Source organism: Panulirus ornatus, chromosome 43, assembly GCF_036320965.1.
Source record: "Panulirus ornatus isolate Po-2019 chromosome 43, ASM3632096v1, whole genome shotgun sequence".
In the NCBI taxonomy this organism is placed as follows: domain Eukaryota; kingdom Metazoa; phylum Arthropoda; class Malacostraca; order Decapoda; family Palinuridae; genus Panulirus; species Panulirus ornatus.
The window spans coordinates 13,118,559-13,138,422 of record NC_092266.1 but is presented as its reverse complement, the minus strand read 5'-3'; the positions used below and the strand labels follow the sequence as shown (position 1 = coordinate 13,138,422).

Genomic DNA, 19,864 nt, shown 5'->3' with positions numbered 1-19,864 from the left:
GCCATTTCCCGCGTTAGCGAGGTAGCGTTAAGAACAGAGGATGGGCCTTTTTTGGAATATCCTCACCTGGCCCTCTCTGTTCCTTCTTTTGGAAAATAAAAAAAAAAAAAGCTAGAGGGAAGGATTTCCAGCCCCCCGCTCCCTCCCCTTTTAGTCGCCTTCTGCGACACGCAGGGAATACGTGGGAAGTATTCTTAATCCCCTATCCCCAGGGATATATATATATATATATATATATATATATATATATATATATATATATATATATATATATATATATATATATGTGTGTGTGTGTGTGTGTGTGTGTGTGTAAATATAGTGTTGAAATGACCAGATTGGTTATTCTGATTTGTTCAAGTTGTCTAATATCTCATTTTACATGGCAGAGAAGGATGAGAATAACACCTCTAAAAGTTGTCTCGTCGTTTCAATATGAATCCATCAAATCATCAGGGGCGTGTCAATATTGAGGTCAGTGAGGCTCTACTGATCTCTCCACATTCTCCACACTCCCTTATGAATATTATGACATTTTCTGACGTCAGTTATCGTACTGAAACTCTAGTTAAACAACTGCACAAAGTATTCGTTATATCGAGCCACACTGTATTTTGATTAATAGCAACATGTACCACACGCTTTTCCCTATGGCATTCAGAGATTGATAAACAGGTACTCCCTGTCTTAAACTTATATATTCAACTATATAAATCACATTACGCTAACATATTTGCGTTGACATATCGTTCGTCATGATCTCCCCGGATTGATGGAAGTAAACAACATGGCGCGTCATAGAATTCTACTCTACACTTCGAGTCTTGACTAACACTATTTATGCATTATTTTAGTGGATTAAGTTCCATCAGTATGAGTGAAACGACCTTGTAATATGTGCTTATAGTCTCTGATGTATATTAGCAACGAACAGAACATGGGTGAGAAAATGTGTTCGGAAGTATTTCCATGGTACGTATTGCTGTCATTCAACTTAGTCTTAATTAGTTTTGCATATAGCACTTTTTAGGAATACATCTAATACGTTAATCTAGGACCTCCGATACATCAATATAATGCAATTGGTAGTTTTCCTTTTCTTTATTGAGTGCAATAAATATATGTATTTCTAATATCTTATTAGTTTTTATTCTCGTTGTTACACTGAAATTTCATTTAACGGGATTAGAGAGATGCCGATTATGGGAGGGGTTGTTGCAGGCCATATAGTCACCCACGCCTCCTACTCCACATTCATTTGACCGACGCCAGTCTGGGCTCACTTCCATTCTTTCACACATTCCCACACCATCTTCGGCAGAAGTGCCATACCTCCCTTTTCTGTCACCCTAACACTAACCCCAGACTTTTCCCCTAAGACATTCCCAACCCATTCTTCCCATTTGAACAGTTTCAATTCAGAGTGACAAAATCCAAATTTTCATGCATGCTACCAGTCTCCCTTATATCTTGGTTACATATATGCATTGTCAGATACCCAATCCTAAGCCTTTAAGGAGGATAAGCAGTCCATTCTTGCAGCTTGGCTCCTTTTGTTCCAACATGTAGATATTGAAATACAGGAAGGGGAAGGATTCCCCCATTCCCTTCCCACTTTTAATTGCCCTCTGTGATACCCATGTAGTATCCTTTCACTTCCATCAACAGGAAAAAATTTATATATATATATATATATATATATATATATATATATATATATATATATATATATATATATATATATATTTCTTTCTTTCAAACCATTCGCCATTTCCCGCGTTAGCGAGGTAGCGCCAAGAACAGAGGACTGGGCCTTTTTTGGAATATCCTCACCTGGCCCCCCTCTGTTCCTTCCCTTGGAAAATTAAAAAAAAAAAAACGAGAGGGGAGGATTTCCAGCCCCCCGCTCCCTCCCCTTTTAGTCGCCTTCTACGACACGCAGGGAATACGTGGGAAGTATTCTTAATCCCCTATCCCCAGGGATATATATATATATATATATATATCCCTGGGGATAGGGGAGAAAGAATACTTCCCACGTATTCCCTGCGACTAAAAGGGGAGGGAGCGGGGGGGGGGCTGGAAATCCTCCCCTCTTGTTTTTTTTTAATTTTCCAAAAGAAGGAACAGAGAAGGGGGCCAGGTGAGGATGTTCCCTCAGAGGCCCAGTCCTCTGTTCTTAACACTACCTTGCTGATGCGGGAAATGGCGAATAGTTTGAATATATATATATATATATATATATATATATATATATATCTTCCGCAAAGCTTTTACTACCTCTTCTCTGTTTACCAAATCATTTTCCCTGACCCTCTCACTTTGCACACCACCTCGACCAAAACACCCTATATCTGCCACTCCATCATCAAACACATTCAACAAACCTTCAAAATACTCACTCCATCTCAGATCACCACTACTTGTTATCACCTCCCCATTAGCCCCCTTCACTGAAGTTCCCATTGGCTCCCTTGTCTTATGCACTTTATTTACCTCCTTCCAAAACATCTTTTTATTCTCCCTAAAATTTATGATACTCTCTCACCCAAACTCTCATTTGCCCTCTTTTTCACCTCTTGCACCTTTCTCTTGACCTCCTGCCTCTTTCTTTTATACATCTCCCACTCATTTGCATTTTTTCCCTGCAAAAATCATCCAAATACCTCTCTCTTCTCTTTCACTAATAATCTTACTTCTTCATCCCAACACTCACTACCCTTTCTAATCAACCCACCTCCCACGTTTCTCATGCCACAAGCATCTTTTGCACAAGCCATCACTGCTTCCGTGAATACATCCCATTCCTCCCCCACTCCCCTAACGTCCTTTGTTCTCACCTTTTTCCATTCTGTACTCAGTCTCTCCTGGAACTTCCTCACACAAGTCTCCTTCCCAAGCTCACTTACTCTCACCACTCTCTTCACCCCAAGATTCTCTCTCTTTTCTGAAAACCCCTAAAATCTTCACCTTCACCTCCACAAGATAGTGATCAGACATCCCTCCAGTTGCACCTCCCAGCACATTAACATCCAAAAGTCTCTCTTTCGTGCGCCTATCAATTTATACGTAATCCAATAACGCTCTCTGGCCATTTCTCCTATTTACATACGTATACTTATGTATATCTCGCTTTTTAAACCAGGTATTCCCAATCACCAGTCCTTTTTCAGCACATAAATCTACAAGCTCTTCACCATTTCCATTTACCACACTGAACACCCCATGTATACCAATTATTCCCTCAACTGCCACATTACTTACCTTTGCATTCAAATCACCCATCTCTATAACCCGGTCTTGTGCATCAAAACCACTAACACGCTCATTCAGCTGCTCCCAAAACACTGGCCTCTCATTATCTTTCTTCTCATGCCCAGGTGCATATGCACCAATAATCACCCATCTCTCCATCAACTTTCAGTTTTACCCTTATCAATTTAGAATTTACTTTCTTACACTCTATCACATACTCCCACAACTCCTGTTTCAGTAGTGCTACTCCTTCCCTTGCTCTTGTCCTCTCACTAACCCCTGACTTTACTCCCAAGACATTCCCAAACCACTCTTCCCCTTTACCCTTGAGCTTCGTTTCACTCAGAGCCAAAACATCCAGGTTCCTTTCCTCAAACATACTACCTATCTCTCCGTTTTTCTCATCTTGGTTACATCCACACACATTTAGCACACATTTAGCTGGCAAGGCAGCAGGTTTGGATGGCACTGCAGTGGAATTTATTAAAAAAGGGGGTGACTGTATTGTTGGCTGGTTGGTAAGGTTATTTAATGTATGTTTTAATGTATGTATGATTCATGGTGAGGTGCCTGAGGATTGGTGGAATTCTTGCATAGTGCCATTGTACAAAGGCAAAGGGGATAAGAGTGAGTGCTCAAATTACAGAGGTATCAGTTTGTTGAGTATTCCTGGTACATTATATGGGAGGGTATTGATTGAGAGGGTGAAGGCATGTACAGAGTACCAGATTGGGGAAGAGCAGTGTGGTTTCAGAAGTGGTAGAGGATGTGTGGATCAGGTGTTTGCTTTTAAGAATGTATGTGAGAAATACTTAGAAAAGCAAATGGATTTGTATTTAGCATTTATGGATCTGGAGAAGGCATATGATAGAGTTGATAGAGATGCTCTGTGGAAGGTATTAAGAATATATGGTGTGGGAGGCAAGTTGTTAGAAGCAGTGAAAAGTTTTTATCAAGGATGTAAGGCATGTGTACGTGTAGGAAGAGAGGAAAGTGATTGGTTCTCAGTGAATGTAGGTTTACAGCAGGGGTGTGTGATGTCTCCATGGTTATTTAATTTGTTTATGGATGGGGTTGTTAGGGAGGTGAATGCAAGAGTTTTGGAAAGAGGGGCAAGTATGCAGTCTGTTGTGGATGAGAGAGCTTGGGAAGTGAGTCTGTTGTTGTTCACTGATGATACAGCGCTGGTGGCTGATTCATGTAAGAAACTGCAGAAGCTGGTGACTGAGTTTGCTAAAGTGTGTGAAAGAAGAAAGTTAAGAGTAAATGTGAATAAGAGCAAGGTTATTAGGTACAGTAGGGTTGAAGGTCAAGTCAATTGGGAGGTAAGTTTGAATGGAGAAAAACTGGAGAAAGTAAAGTGTTTTAGATATCGGGGAGTGGATCTGGCAGCGGATGGAACCATGGAAGCGGAAGTGAATCACAAGGTGGGGGAGGGGGCGAAAATTCTGGGAGCCTTGAAGAATGTTTGGAAGTCGAAAACACTATCTCGGAAAGCAAAACTGGGTATGTTTGAAGGAATAGTGGTTCCAACAATGTTGTATGGTTGCGAGGCGTGGGCTATGGATAGAGTTGTGCGCAGGAGGGTGGATGTGCTGGAAATGAGATGTTTGAGGACAATGTGTGGTGTGAGGTGGTTTGATCGAGTAAGTAATGTAAGGGTCAGAGAGATGTGTGGAAATAAAAAGAACGTGGTTGAGAGAGCAGAAGAGGGTGTTTTGAAATGGTTTGGGCACATGGAGAGAATGAGTGAGGAAAGATTGACCAAGAGGATATATGTGTCGGAGGTGGAGGGAACGAGGAGAAGTGGGAGACCAAATTGGAGGGGGAAAGATGGAGTGAAAAAGATTTTGAGTGATCGGGGCCTTGAACATGCAGGAGGGTGAAAGGCGGGCAAGGAATAGAGTGAATTGGATCGATGTGGTATACCGGGGTCGACATGCTGTCAGTGGATTGAATCAGGGCATGTGAAGCGTCTGGGGTAAATCATGGAAAGTTGTGTGGGGCCTGGATGTGGAAAGGGAGCTGTGGTTTCGGGCATTATTGCATGACAGCTAGAGACTGAGTGTGAATGAATGGGTCCTTTGTTGTCTTTTCCTAGCGCTACCTCGCACACATGAGGGGGAAGGGGGATGGTATTCCATGTGTGGCAAGGTGGCGATGGGAATGAATAAAGGCAGACAGTGTGAATTGTGTGCATGGGTATATATGTACGTGTCTGTGTGTGTTTATATATTTGTACATTGAGATGTATAGGTATGTATATTTGCGTGTGTGGACGTGTATGTATATACATGTGTATTGGGGTGGGTTGGGCCATTTCTTTCGTCTGTTTCCTTGCACTACCTCGCAAATGCGGGAGACAGCGACAAAGCAAAATAAATAAAATAAAATATATATATATAAAGTCAGGGGTTAGTGAGAGGAAAAGAGCAAGGGAAGGAGTAGCAGTACTCCTGAAACAGGAGTTATGGGAGTATGTGATTGAATGTAAGAAAGTAAATTCTCGATTAATATGGGTAAAACTGAAAGTTGATGGAGAGAGATGGGTGATTATTGGTGCATATGCACCTGGGCATGAGAAGAAAGATCATGAGAGTCAAGTGTTTTGGAAGCAGCTGAATGAGTGTGTTAGTGGTTATGATGCACGCGACTGGGTTATAGTGATGGGTGATTTGAATGCAAAGGTGAGTAATGTGGCAGTTGAGGGAATAATTGGTATACATGGGGTGTTCAGTGTTGTAAATGGAAATATATATATATATATATATATATATATATATATATATATATATATATATATATATATATATTTTTTTTTTTTTCATACTATTCGCCATTTCCCGCATTAGCGAGGTAGCGTTAAGAACAGAGGACTGGGCCTCTGAGGGAATATCCTCATATGGCCCCCTTCTCTGTTCCTTCTTTTGGAAAATTTAAAAAAAAATGAGAGGGGAGGATTTCCAGCCCCCCGCTCCCTTCCCTTTTAGTCGCCTTCTACGACATGCAGGGAATACGTGGGAAGTATTCTTTCTCCCCTATATATATTTATCTATTTATTCACTTTGCCCCGTCGCTGCCTCCCGCGCCAGCGAGGTAGTGCAAGGAAACAGACGAAAGAACGGCCCAACCCACCCACACACACACGCATAGCACACACACGCCCACACACACCAACATATACACACCTATACATCTCAACGCACACATACACATACACACACAGACATATACATATATACCCATGTACATAATTCATACTGTCTGCCTTTATTCATTCCCATCGCCACCCCGCCACACATGGAATAACAACATCCTTCCCCCTCATGTGTGTGAGGTAGTGCTAGGAAAAGACAACAAAGGCCCTATTCGTTCACACTCAGTCTCTAGCTGTCATATATATATATATATATATATATATATATATATATATATATATATATATATATATATATATATATGTGTGTGTGTGCGTGAGTGGATGTGTCTTTTTTAGTCTTTTTCCATGCACTACCTCGCTGATGGGGGAAAAGTAATCAAGTATGAAAAAAAGATATTTATGTATTCATTATACTTGATCACTATTTCCTGTATCAGTGAGGTAGCACCAGGAAACAGACAAAGAATGGCTCATTCACTCATATACACATACATACACATAAATGCCCATACACATATACATATCAACATATACACTTATACTTACATATACATACACATACACAGACATATGTATATACACATGTATATATTCAATCTTGCTTGCCTTCAACCATTTGTGGCACTACCCCACCCAACAGGAAACAGCATTGCTACCCCCTGCTTCAGCAAAGTAGTGCCAGGAAAGACTCAGCCTGCATACCGTTATACGAGAATGAAAAGTCAACTTTGTTGAGGTTGTATTGTCATCATTTGACAAAACAGAGCACAGTCTTCTTAAAGCACTTCTTACTTCAGAGGAGTCTATCTGTCCAAACTACTTTGGAAATGCAGGAGCCTCTGGTAGAGTTAGTGCCAGGAAAACAGACAGCCTGCATAAGGTTATACGAGAATGAAAAGTCACCTTTGTTGAGTTTGTATTGTCATCATTTGACAAAACAGAGCACAGTCTTCTTAAAGCCCCTCTTACTTTAGAGGAGTGAGTCTGTTCAAACTACTTTGGTAATGCAGGAGCCTCTGTTAGAAGTAGTGCCAGGAAAACAGACTCAGCCTGCTTAAGGTTATATGAGAATGAAAAGTCAACTTTGTTGAGTTTGTATTGTCATCATTTGACAACACAGAGCACTTTCTGAAAGCCCTTCTTACTTCAGAGGAGCCTGTCTGTCCAAATTACTTTGGAAATGCAGGAGCCTCTGGTAGAAGGGTCCTGGATAACAATAGGACTACTTTGTTGAGTTTGTTTTGTCATTTGACAAAACAGAGCAGTCTTCTTAAAGCCCTTCTTGCTTCAGAGGAGTCTGTCTGTCCAAACGACTTTGGAAATGCAGGAACCTCTGGTAGAAGGGTCCTGGATAACAATAGGATCCTTTCTGAAAGTGGTTCTGAGGTAATGATAATGATGATAATATTTACAGCTGCTTGTAACACTATCATTGTATTTCCCATTTGAATTAATGAGATGGCTTTATTTATTGGCTAAAAATTATGATGTGTTAAAACCTTGTAGATAAACAGAGAATAGAGAAATGTTTATGATTCTTAAATCTTTCAAATATGATTAATCATCAGGATGTCACTTTAGTTTTGGATGGAAGTATCATGCATAACCCATAGTTGTGGTAATTGCCACAATTGCTAGACTGCAATATAACAAACTCTTGATAGTCATGTGATGAGATTTGATAGTATGAAAAGTAAAGATACATAGTTTGTTCTACATGATGTCTAAAACTACATTTTAACGAAACAATACATTGTTTACCACTTAGTCTTACATTTTCTAAGTACTTAATTGACATATTGTTTGGAAATGATATCTAAGAAAAAACATACTTGAATATATGATTGTGGGTGGGACTATCAAGGCTGTACAACTCATTGTAGTAATGGCAGTGCTTCACCATGTTAGAGGTGTTAAGTGATATATTAAGAATTTTATATATTTGTATTCATGAAGAAACTATTAATATTGGTTGTCTCTATACAATTTTTCCCCTCAAGCATAAATTGTTAGCCATCACCCAGTTACTGATGTTCGTTGTTTTCCTGGCAGAGCCTCATGTTCCGGCCAACAGCAGGTGACCAGTGCAGTGATAATATTGATTGCGCTAGTGGTTGCTGCCTCATGACAGGCCACAGGCACCGGCGGCCCATAGGCGTTTGCCAGCCACTGCAACAGATGGGTAAGTCACTTCACCATCACTCATATTTATATATTTAACCCTGTTCCCAATTACATGGGCTGTATCATTTGCAGACACTCTTCCTCTCCATACATGCATTTTTACATTCTAAAACAAGAGTCTGATAATATCACCTGCTTACTCTGGGATGTGGCACAGTATAATTAATCTTTCATAAAGCAAAACCAACTGAAGAAAGCCTGTTTTTTTTTGCAATAGATAGAATTATTAGGTAGGTACATTAGGCAGAAGCATTGGGTAGAAACATTATACACAAGTAGTAGGTAGGAACACCAGGGTATCGTGGACCATTAAGGAGATATAGTAGTTTATCCCTGGGGATAGGGGAGAAAGAATACTTCCCACGTATTCCCTGCGTGTCGTAGAAGGCGACTAAAAGGGGAGGGAGCGGGAGGCTGGAAATCCTCCCCTCTTGTTTTTTTTTGTTTTTTTTTGATTTTCCAAAAGAAGGAACAGAGAAGGGGGCCAGGTGAGGATATTCCCTCAAAGGCCCAGTCCTCTGTTCTTAACGCTACCTTGCTAACACGGGAAATGGCGAATAGTTTGAAAGAAAGAAAGAAGTAGATTGGAACATTAGGTAGACACATTAGGCAATAGTAGTTGGTGAGAAATTAGGTGGGAGACTCAGGAAACACTGCACTGGAGTTGCCCTCTGCCAGTGGCCCATTAAGGGTGAGGCAGTAAAAGCTAAGAATCAGCATTGGAGTTCACTAGATATGGAGAGACTTTTACTATGGTCACCCCCTTGAAGAAATTCTTGGGGTTACGGACATCAGAGATATAGATAGGTAGATGGAATATTTACATATTTATGGCACCCTGTCAGTTTCTTATACAGAATTAGGTCTCAGTATTGTAAATTTTAGACTCCTCTGATTGGATATAGAATATTTCTCAACAAGATTCATACTAAATTACTACAAGATTTTGATACTGGTGCATGTGCTAAATTGATGCATCTTGTGCAAAGTTTTGAACCTTCTCTAATAACTTGCATATTCCAACGCTGTCCAGCTGAACTTCATATCCTTCCGCAGGTGAATACTGTGCTCCTGGGAACCGCCTAAGAAACTACTATGGATCAAGGGTGTACACATATTCTTGTCCTTGTGGAGCGGGACTCTCATGCAAGCCAACATGGTCATCCATGCTATATGGTGTGAGTATTATGCTAAATGAATCTAGACCATAATCTGTCAGTCTTTCTATATCTCTGACACCTGTTCCCTTTGGGAACTCTCTTGAAGGGGTGGCCATGCAAAAGAGTTCTAGACCATAAACTCATGAATTACTAAATGTTGCTTTTTTTTTCTTGATACTTGTAAAATATTGATGTCCTGTAGGTACAGGCACAGCAGTGAAAAGTTAGTAAGTATGTACATTATTAAACAGGATATTTGAATTAGTTATTTAAAGTTAACTAATAATGAGATTAATAGATATAGTAATCCAGAGATGTACCTGTGTAGTATGGATATGCTATCCATCTCATACTTGTCAAAAGAATAATTTATGTAAGTCTGATCAGGTATGATATGAGTGAGCATAGCTGGAAATCAGAAACTAAAAATTGGATGACTGTGTTATTACAGTTTGACTTCAAATTTCAGTTAGGTAATTGGAGTTATCTCAGATTCTTACAAAATCCAATATGAATTAGGAGATAGTACCTTCCCACAAGTACCCATAAAATTTATCCTAGGCATGACTAACATGTAATGCTTACAGCATATTGTGCTCAGCATTACTGTTTTTCTCTGCTGCTATGCACATTGTATGATTTTTAATCTTGGTCTGATATATAACTTTCTTAATCCATTCATTGAGGCTTCTTTTGAATATTTCCATGCACGTCCTTTATTTCATTTGGTAGTACATTGAGAAAGCTTTACATCTTTCTCAATAGAATTTCATAAATTTTTATTTCATATCTTTACAGCATGTTCTTAGGTATTACTGCAGAATTAAAATACCCTTTTTAATACTTAATGGAACTTTTCTGAAACCTATATACTTTTTTGTACAATAAAGTTGTTGCCAAGAGTTGGTTATTATACTTGTATATCTTTCTCTTCTTTTTGGGCTGTGAAATTCAAGGCTTTTTAACCTCTTATGATAAGTAAAAAGCTCTGTTCCGTTGAGTTTACTTGTGAAGTGTTTCTGAATTCTCTCAAGCTTATAAATTTCTTTGTCTTAATGGTCACCATAGAATACTGGAATAGGGAAAGACAGGAGGAAGATAATTTTACAGCATAGCTGGTCATTAAATAAACCAGGGTATCATAATGGTCAATCCTTGAGTCATCAGTCTCCACAAACAAGCTGTGGGAAGCACCAGCCAGGTGTGTGTCATAGGTCCAAGACTTTTGGGGTAGGGACACATGCAGGTAGCTCACAAGAACAGTGGCCAAATTGATACATGTAGAACAAAGAAAGGAGCAACATTTTGGCATGAATAAGCAGATGAATAAAAAGAGGTTATACCAGGTGCACTAGTGAGATGGAAGGATTTTGATTCCACTCTGGGAACTTGAAACATGGAGGAAGAACCACCCCAGAAGGATGAGTATTGCTTCTGGTTTGGATGAGTAAAATCCCAGTAGTAATAGTAGTTGGTAGGCAGCCAACGACCAGGGAGGTATTTACTAGTACTGCTTAGTGAACCAGCACTTTAGTGGTTGTCAGGTTGCACTCCTCTGACCCAGGTAGCTGTCTTTTCTTTCTGCCTCACTAACATGTGGATTACTGGCACACTGTCCACAAACATATAATCTCTCCTTATCATATGTAATGCTAGATTTTCCTGTGGCAAGCACTGTGTGCTAGCCCTGCCTTTTGGCAAAATAGGAGCAGTAGATAGAAGTAGTAGGTATGAACATTTAGGCAGGAGCATTAGGTAGTAGTAGGCAGTAGTAGGTTATCATTAGGAACATTAGGTAGGGGCTTCTGCACACACTGCACTAGACTTGCCCTCTGGCAGTGGCCTGTTAAGGGTGAGCCACTAAAGGCTGAGAAGTGGCACTTGAGTTCTTTAGTTATGAAGACTCTGTTGCTGTGGCCACCCTTTGAGGGAGTTCCAATTGGAACAGGCATCAGAGATATAGATAGACAAATAGATTGAGTACACCAATTTCAAGTTTGCTCTTTATGAATTTATGGACATTAGTTTTCTCTCTCATGTTGATTTTTAATGTAACACCTCTTATTACTTTACCAGTTAATGTTAATTCATTACCGTGTTTCTCACATTCAAGGTTTCTATTTATGATTACTCTTAAGTCTTTCACGTCTAACAAAATTCCTTTCCTGTTTGCCCATTATAGAGTGCATGTGTGATATATTTCCATGATTTAGATTTCTTTTTTTATGTTGAAGACTTCAGTTACCGACAAAAGTCCACACCAAGGCTGGGCCTTAATTGAAATAAGGTGGTTTGAATTTATCTGAATTGGATTCCATTAGAGTCTCCTTTACCCATTTGTATGTCTGTCTTCAGGCATTTTCTCTTTAGCCTCTCTTGTGCTTATCATTTTCCTTACTCAGGTATCATTTGTAAATCAGTGTACACATAGTTAAAAATGTTTCTTGGATGGGTCCAATTAATTTTGAAATGATCAGTATGACTCATGTTGTCTTGGTAGGGTTGGTAAGCATGAAAGCAAGAGAAACTTTCTTGATAATTATCGTAGCTCCACTTTATAGTTATTTCCATTAAAATATGAAATCAATATATGTTGCAGTATTACAGTTGTAAAATAGTTCCTCCATTCTTTTCCTGGTATATTCATTCCTTGCTCTCATACTTTGTGCATGCTAGCTGCCTGGAGTGTCTTGTATATTTTCACCACTGCACATCTCAAAGCCCCCATGCTTTTTCACGTCTCATATTAAACCGTTGTTCTCTTTTTGTTAAAGTTCCCTCAGTATTCAGGGCTAGAGGTACCTATGTTCCTGCTCCTTCATTGTCACAGAACCTTTCTGTGCATTGTCCTGGCTACTGAACTTCATTGTCCAATCCTGTTACTAAAAGTACTGTTGAGTTTGTGTAGCTTCCATGATTATATCTCCTCTTTAGGTCTTGCTTAACCTCTGCTTTTGTAGCTTCCACATTTACCACATGGTCAAACTTGTTGGTGAATCATATATTTTACATTATTCTCAATATCCTTGATAGTATGCATAGAGATAAGGTCTTGTAACTATGGTATATCACATCCTTTCCTCTTTGTGTGTTCACTATCTATCTATCTATATCTCTGATGCTTGTTCCCAACTGGAACTCCCTTAAGGGGGGGATGGCCATGGGAATAGAGTTTCTGTAACTAGTGATAATTCATTGCTGCTTCTTAGCCTCATCCCTAACAGGCCAATGGCAGAGGGCAATTCTAGTGCAGTGTTTGCAGAGGATTCTGAAGTTTACTTCAAACTAATCTTCCTTCCTACTACTAATACCAAATGTTTGTACTTAATGCTCCAGCCTAAATGTTCCTACCTACTACTACTATCTATTGCACCTACCATTTTGCCAAAAGCATGGGTAGCACATAGTGCTCACTGCAGGAAAATCTACAGTTATGAAGAGATTGTATGTTTGTGGATGGAATACCAGTACTCCATGTGTGGGTGAAGCAGAAAGAAAAGACAGCTACTTGGATCAGACAAGTGCCACTTGATAACCACTCAAGTGCTGGCTCACTAAGCAGCCATCACTAACCTTCCTGATACTCAGGCAGGTAGTACTGGTAATATACCTACCTGGTAATCGGCTGCCTTCCCACTACTACCTACTATGTTGGTAGAGAAAGTTTTTCAGCATAAGCTCTAACGACATGCTTCCTTGTCTCCCAATGTGCATGAAAGTAGGAATGCAGTCATGTGTTTAAAATGTTTAGAGAAATACTAGTAAAGGTTGTAGAATCAGTAGTTGGATACAAGGTAGTGAGATACAGGAATAAAAAGGGTAATGCATGGTGGACAGAAGAGATTAGAAATGTTGTGGAAGAGAAGAAAAAGGCATATGGTAAGATTACTCAATAGGAAGTTCAGCAAAGGTGGAGAGAAGAATACAAAATTGTAAGTAGAATGTTAAGAAACTGATAGAGGAAAGCAAAGAAAGAGCAGATGAAGATTTTGGAAGAAAGTTAAGTGAAAAGTTTTGGGATAATAAGAAACTGTACTGGAAGAAGGTGAAAAAGGAAAGCTGTGGATGTAACAGGATAAATGTTGATGTAAGAAATAAAGAAGGAAAATTGTTGAATCAAAAGGAGGAAGTGAAAGGAAGATGGAAAGAGTATTTTGAAGAACTGATGAATGTGGCAGAAGGTGAGGCACCAGTTGTTACACGCTTAGGTATGGCAGAGGTTAGGAAGAGGATACAAGTGCAGGAGGTAAGAAGGGCAATTAATAATGAGGATGAAGGCAGGAAGGGCACCTGGAGTTGATGGGATTATGACTTAAATGCTGAAGTATGGAGGAGAAAGTGTGATAGAATACATTCATCTTAAGTGTAATTTAGCTTGGAAACAGAAAGTTGTGTCAGAGGATTGAGTGAAAGCTGTTATTATTCCTTTATTCAAAAGAAAAGGTTTGAAGGATGTATGTAGCATTTATAGGGGAATAAGTCTGTTAAGTATACTAGGAAAAGTGAATACAAAAATATTAATTGACAGAGTGATGGAAGTGACTGAATACAGAATAAGTGAAGAGCAAGGTGGTTTTAGGAAAGTTAGGAGATATGTGGATCAGGTTTCTGTAGTATAGATGACCGTAGAAAAGAATTTAACAAAAGATGAGTTGCATGCAGCTTTTATGGATCTGGAGAAGGCGTATGACAGTCAAGTGGAATGTGTTAAGGATATATGAAATGGGGCAGGAAAAGTGTTGGATGGTGTAAAAGCTTTCTATAGAGGAGCAAATGCATGTGTAAGAGTGGATGGAGAGCTGAGCAAAAGTTTTGGAATACATATAGGTGTGAGGAAAGGCTGTTTGATGTCACTGTGGCTTTTTAATATACACATGGATGGAGTCATAAGAGAGATGAAAGCAAAATTAGGGCAAAAGGAGTGCAGAGATTGACTATGGCAGAGATATTAGTGATAAGCCTGTTGCAGATGATACTGTGTTGTTTGCGGAGAGTGAAGAGGAGTTGCAGAAGGTTATAAGTGTGTTTTATGATGTGTATAAGCAGAGGGGGTCGAAGGTAAATGCAAGTAAAAGTAAAGTAATGGTGTCTGAAAGGAAACAGTGAAAGTGTAGATTTTGTAAAACCATATAGAGTGAAAGAAGAAAGTGTACTACCTTATGCTCTTGATGTAGGGGGATGACTGGAAGAAGTGAGGGACTTTTAAATATCTTGGATAAGTGTGGTGATATGGAAGGAGAAATAAGGGTAGAAGAGTCATTGGGTCCCATAATAGAATAATGAAGGACACAGATATCAGTATGGAAGTGAAGAGAGGATTAAGGGACAGCTTAATCCTCCCAACCCTGTCCCTGTATTACCTTGTGCTGTTGATTTGGGGGGATGACTGGAAGAAGTGAGGGACTTCTAAGTATCTGAGAGGTGTCTTGGATAAGCATGGTGGTATGGGAGGAGAGATAAGGGTAGAAGAGTCATTGGGTCCCATAATAGAATAATGAAGGACACAGATGTCAGTATGGAAGTGAAGAGAGGATTAAGGGACAGCTTAATCCTCCCAACCCTGACCGATGCAGCCAAAACATGGATGTGGAATGAGGCACAGAGATCAAGAATCCAGGCTGTGGGAATGAGCTATTTGAGAAGAGCATGTGGTGTGACGAGATGGAAAGGGTGTTGAGAGATGTGGTATGGCAAGGAATGCAAAGGGAATGAATTGTGGAGTGATAGAATGGGTGAAACATAATACTTTGAGGTGGTTTGGGCATGTGGAAAGAATGCAAGATGGAGTTCACAAGGAGAGTGTATGGTAGTACAATTAAAGGGGATGGTGTGAGTGGAAGACCACCTGTAACATGGGCAAATAGGGTGGAGGAATACTGGAGGGTGAGAAACACAAGAATGCATGGAATGGTGTATGCAAGGGAGGCTTATAAGGACAGGGTTAAGTGGAGACTTTTGCTGTGGCCACCCCTTGATAGGAGTTCCTGAAGGGAATGGGCATCAGAGAGATGTAAAATACATGAAAGGAGTTTTATGTTAGTGGGGCCAATCTCTTTTGTAGTATTTCTCGCAACTAATCATATTTATGTATGCTTTCTGCAACAGTGCCTACAGTCATTTTTATTATATTCATCACCATTTTTAACTCTAAAACTACTTTTTCACATCTTTCTTAACAAGGTTCTTGCTTGATTTCTTCACGTTTCCTCGGGTTGTTCTATCCCTTCCTCTGTTGAAGAACTGTTTACTATCTGCGTTCTCAGTCTGTTTCAAAACATTAAAGGGTGTTATCATGTCAATCCTGTCTTTTATCTCTTCTCAGATGGGCAAGTACATCTCTAGCCTATCCCTGTAACACTGCTGCCTTCATTTTTGGTAACATCTTTGTTGTAATGAGCTGTTTGCACAGTACAGTATGGGAAAGGAGTTTTACACTTAGGATCCCTTCAGTTGTATATTTTTTGCCATTATACAATTTAAATTTCCACATGCTGTCTATGTAATTACCCATCTGTTTTGTAAGGGATGGGAATTTTACACTCATGGGGCTCCATCTCTTACACTCTTATTCCTGTCATACAACTTTACATTGTCTCATAACTAAGCTTGTTCCATTTATCCACAGCCCTAATATCTACGATGCCCATTCCCTTTGGGAACTCCCTCAAGGGGGTGCCCCATGGCAAGAGTATCCATAACTGTTGAACTCGGTGATGCTTCTTAGCATTTAATGCTTCACCCTTAACAGGCCACTGGCATAGTGTTCTCAGACTCAAACCTAATGTTCCTAAGAACTCCCTCTACCTAATGTTCCAACCTACTCCTTCTCCCTAATGCCCCTACCTACGTTTTTTTTACCTAATGCTCATTTAACATCCCTACCTATGACTTCTGTCTATTGCTCCTACCATTTTGCCAAAAGGCAGGGCTTGTGCATAGCACTCACCACAGGAAAATCTTGAGTTACAAAGAATAAGTTGTGTGAGTTAATCATTGTCAAGTGTTTTGGGTGACAATGTGATTGTACATTTGTAGACAGAATGCTAGTGGTCCGTGTGTGGGTGAGGCAGAAAGAAATGACGGTTACCTGGGTCACAGGAGTTTAATCTGAAAAACCTCTGAAGTGCTGGCACACTATGCAGCCATCGTTAACTCTCCCAGTACCCAGGCGGGTAGCCCCAGTAATGTACCTGTATTATATAATATACTAAAGATGTGCCTGATATCTTTTCTGACAGGTTGCTTGCCTGGTGTCTACCTTTGACTTCGGGCCGCTCTTTTTTCTTCTTCTTGAAACTGTTCAGTATTAATATTAATGGTTGTCATCACCCTTTACTAAGTATTTGTGAACAAAACAACTAAAATGATCACGACACAAGGTTAGAGAAACAGGAATACTATGTAAGAAGTACTGTTTAAAGATGAAGGAACTTTACCATTAGCTAGCCAACAGAAACACCTACATTTTTTAACTTAATGGGGATGCAGTGATGCCAGTGACAACAATGATATTAGGGGACAGTACATAAACAAGTTCTCTAAAGTTTACCTATTTATTTACAAATCTCTTTTAGTCCTAAAATTATAATTCTGAAGAGGTGACTCAAGGTTGCTACAAAGATGTTGACATTTTAGTAGACCAAATCATTTTTGTAATACCAGGTAGGAAGGAAAGTAGCCATTAAAGATAAGCAGATTTTTATGTAGCTAGGTATCAACCGGGGCATTGTGCATATTACCACAAACCAGGTAGAAGTTACTGTAAAGGATGTCTGCTATATAGTTAAAGCAAGATGAGATATGGTGTGAACTATGCTCAGCATAATACAGTAATTCCTTTTGATGTATGCAGCAGCACCGGCAGTTGCACACATGATTGTGTTTGATGTCATTTGTAGTTTCTTATACGGAGTACTGTGTACTGAAAATGCCGAAAAATTAAGTATTGAGGTATTAAAAATACCTCTTTTTTCTTTTCACAGCGGAGTGTGATGGAGGACCCCAAGTGTATGCCAGAGACGATGCATCCATACGTCTTAGCAATGAAGGGTTATGGCTACAACACTTACAACAGACATACTAATTTCATTAATATAGTACCTGCTGAATAGACTGTCAATAGCTGTCATGCTTACACACCTTGACTTGAGATTTGTACAAACATTTATTTTTTGGAGAAAGATATTAAAAAGTTGGAAACCTAGCTTGGATTTACAAACCAGAGTGCCGTTCATGTATAAAGTAGCATAATGCTTATACAATTTGCATATTGGATATCTTCATTTCTCTTCTTCAGAAAATTGCTTTATATTTTTACTGTAAAGATTTCAACAGATGTTTATTTTTGACATGCATTAAAAGCTTGAAATGTAGTCTGAGTTTACAAAAGATAGTGCCTGTGTTAAGGACATAAAATGGTCAACTGCTTATGCATCTTTCACAAATTTTGATATTATATCCCTTTTTGTAGTGTTATTGGCCTTTGCTGTTGATTCAGCAGATAATTCTAAAATTTCCCATTTTCATGAGATAAGGAACTGTAATTCAAAATATAAAATTTTTTTACAGTGACGTCTGAGTGAGTATTAAAAGAGGCACAGTGCACAATCCATGTAGATGTAATGGACCACATCTTTCTGAAGACGTAACTGGGAATGTGGAATATCTTACTAATAAAGATTTTCATTATGCTTCTGATTATGGTTCTCAGTTTTAGAACAAATGGTATTATATAAGACATACTTCCAGAGCTAACTTAATTTTTTCCCTTGGAAGGAGTTGGCTAATGTGCAGAAATGTTTTTCTCCTTTGTCTTCGAATTACTGTCAATAAAATGTGTGGGTTGAGCTCCACAAAAGAAAAAGAAATTCATTTTATTATGACATCGCTTTAATTGTTATAAAAGTTACGAAAAACATTAAAAAACATAATCTAAACATGTTAGAAAAATGCATGATGAAATATGATTCAAAATAAAATGTCATGCTTGCCTCATGGGAATTTGTTGTGAATAAGAATGTGAAAAGTTTGTTGCTGTATGAAAAAATTCAGTCACATTTACAAAACCTGTGGTTACATTGCCAAGGATAAATAAAATAATGCATGAAAATGAAATTACAGACCCTTATTGTCAGTAGCCAAAGATTTTATTATTAACTTTTTCCTGTGGCTGGTTAAGAACTGACAAAAAAAAAATATCTTCAATTTAAGTGAGTAGTAAGTACTTTGAATGAATTTCTAGTAAAAGTCTCCAGAACGAGAATGAGTAACCCTAAAAAACAAAAGAGCCTCAGCAAAGAGTAACCAGCGGTATCTACTTTTAACCCATATAGTCTAAAACACAAGAAATAATAATCAAGGCAGCCTAAACAAATATTCAGTGGTCTTAAAGTACTTTAATTGTGCATAATTCTCTTGGTTTCTTATGAATTGTATTATTTAATTCAAGAGTGGATTAGCCTGTGCTACTAATCAAACCATATGGTTAGTCATTTGTTTTATTTGTACCTGTGAAAAACACCTAGAGTAACTGTACAAAACTTAGAAAATGAAAGATGTTCTTTACAGGATACTGTTATTGAGAAGTTCAGGATGCTAATTATTATAATTTTGATGCAAGAGAATTACACAGTTCCACTACTCAACAGTCAACTACTGGAACAGAAGTTGTAAGAGAATTCTTCAAGGAACATCTGTTATTACCAGAAGAAAAATAGTGTGAAATTGTATTGGTTAATATGAAACCACTGTAGAAAGGATTATAACATACCTCTGAGCCATTAGAAATGAGCTATATTTTCATATATACTGTACAAGTAACCTTCCTATACTTTTAATGCATTTCAGTTAATAAAATATAAAACCTTAATTATTGCCTTTTCATTGACAGCATTCTCTTAAGTAAGGTAATGAAATTGGTGTCATCATCCATATCACTTTTTCCAACTTATAGATCAAGCAAAGACTATTCATGCACTTCATCGGATAGTTATTTATGAGGGGATGTCAGAAATACATTCGTTCCTAACCGTTGTGAAATATTATGACCGGTAATGCTTAAACCACTTTTTTTTTCATTTACATGATGCATTCAGTAACTTTAGTA

The 19,864-nt window shown here is 38.7% G+C and overlaps 1 protein-coding gene across 1 annotated transcript; it reads left to right on the top strand.

The window, feature by feature from the left end:
- The first annotated feature begins 653 nt into the window (after positions 1-653).
- Positions 654-19,627, top strand: LOC139762330 (prokineticin-2-like). Its single transcript, XM_071686984.1, has 4 exons — positions 654-675; positions 8,468-8,597; positions 9,656-9,777; positions 17,742-19,627. Exons 2-4 carry the CDS (start codon positions 8,474-8,476, stop codon positions 17,868-17,870), a joined length of 375 nt encoding a protein of 124 aa, XP_071543085.1. The 5' UTR covers positions 654-675; positions 8,468-8,473; the 3' UTR covers positions 17,871-19,627.
- Positions 19,628-19,864: the final 237 nt, after the last annotated feature.

What these genes read in the sequence shown, in the direction of transcription:
- LOC139762330 (XM_071686984.1), top strand. Translation starts at nt 8,474, where the DNA reads ATGTTCCGGCCAACAGCAGGTGACCAGTGCAGTGATAATATTGATTGC. An exon ending in CCAGCCACTGCAACAGATGG is followed by an intron (nt 8,598 to 9,655) that starts GTAAGTCACTTC and finishes ATCCTTCCGCAG; the next exon opens with GTGAATACTGTGCTCCTGGG. An exon ending in GGTCATCCATGCTATATGGT is followed by an intron (nt 9,778 to 17,741) that starts GTGAGTATTATG and finishes TTCTTTTCACAG; the next exon opens with CGGAGTGTGATGGAGGACCC.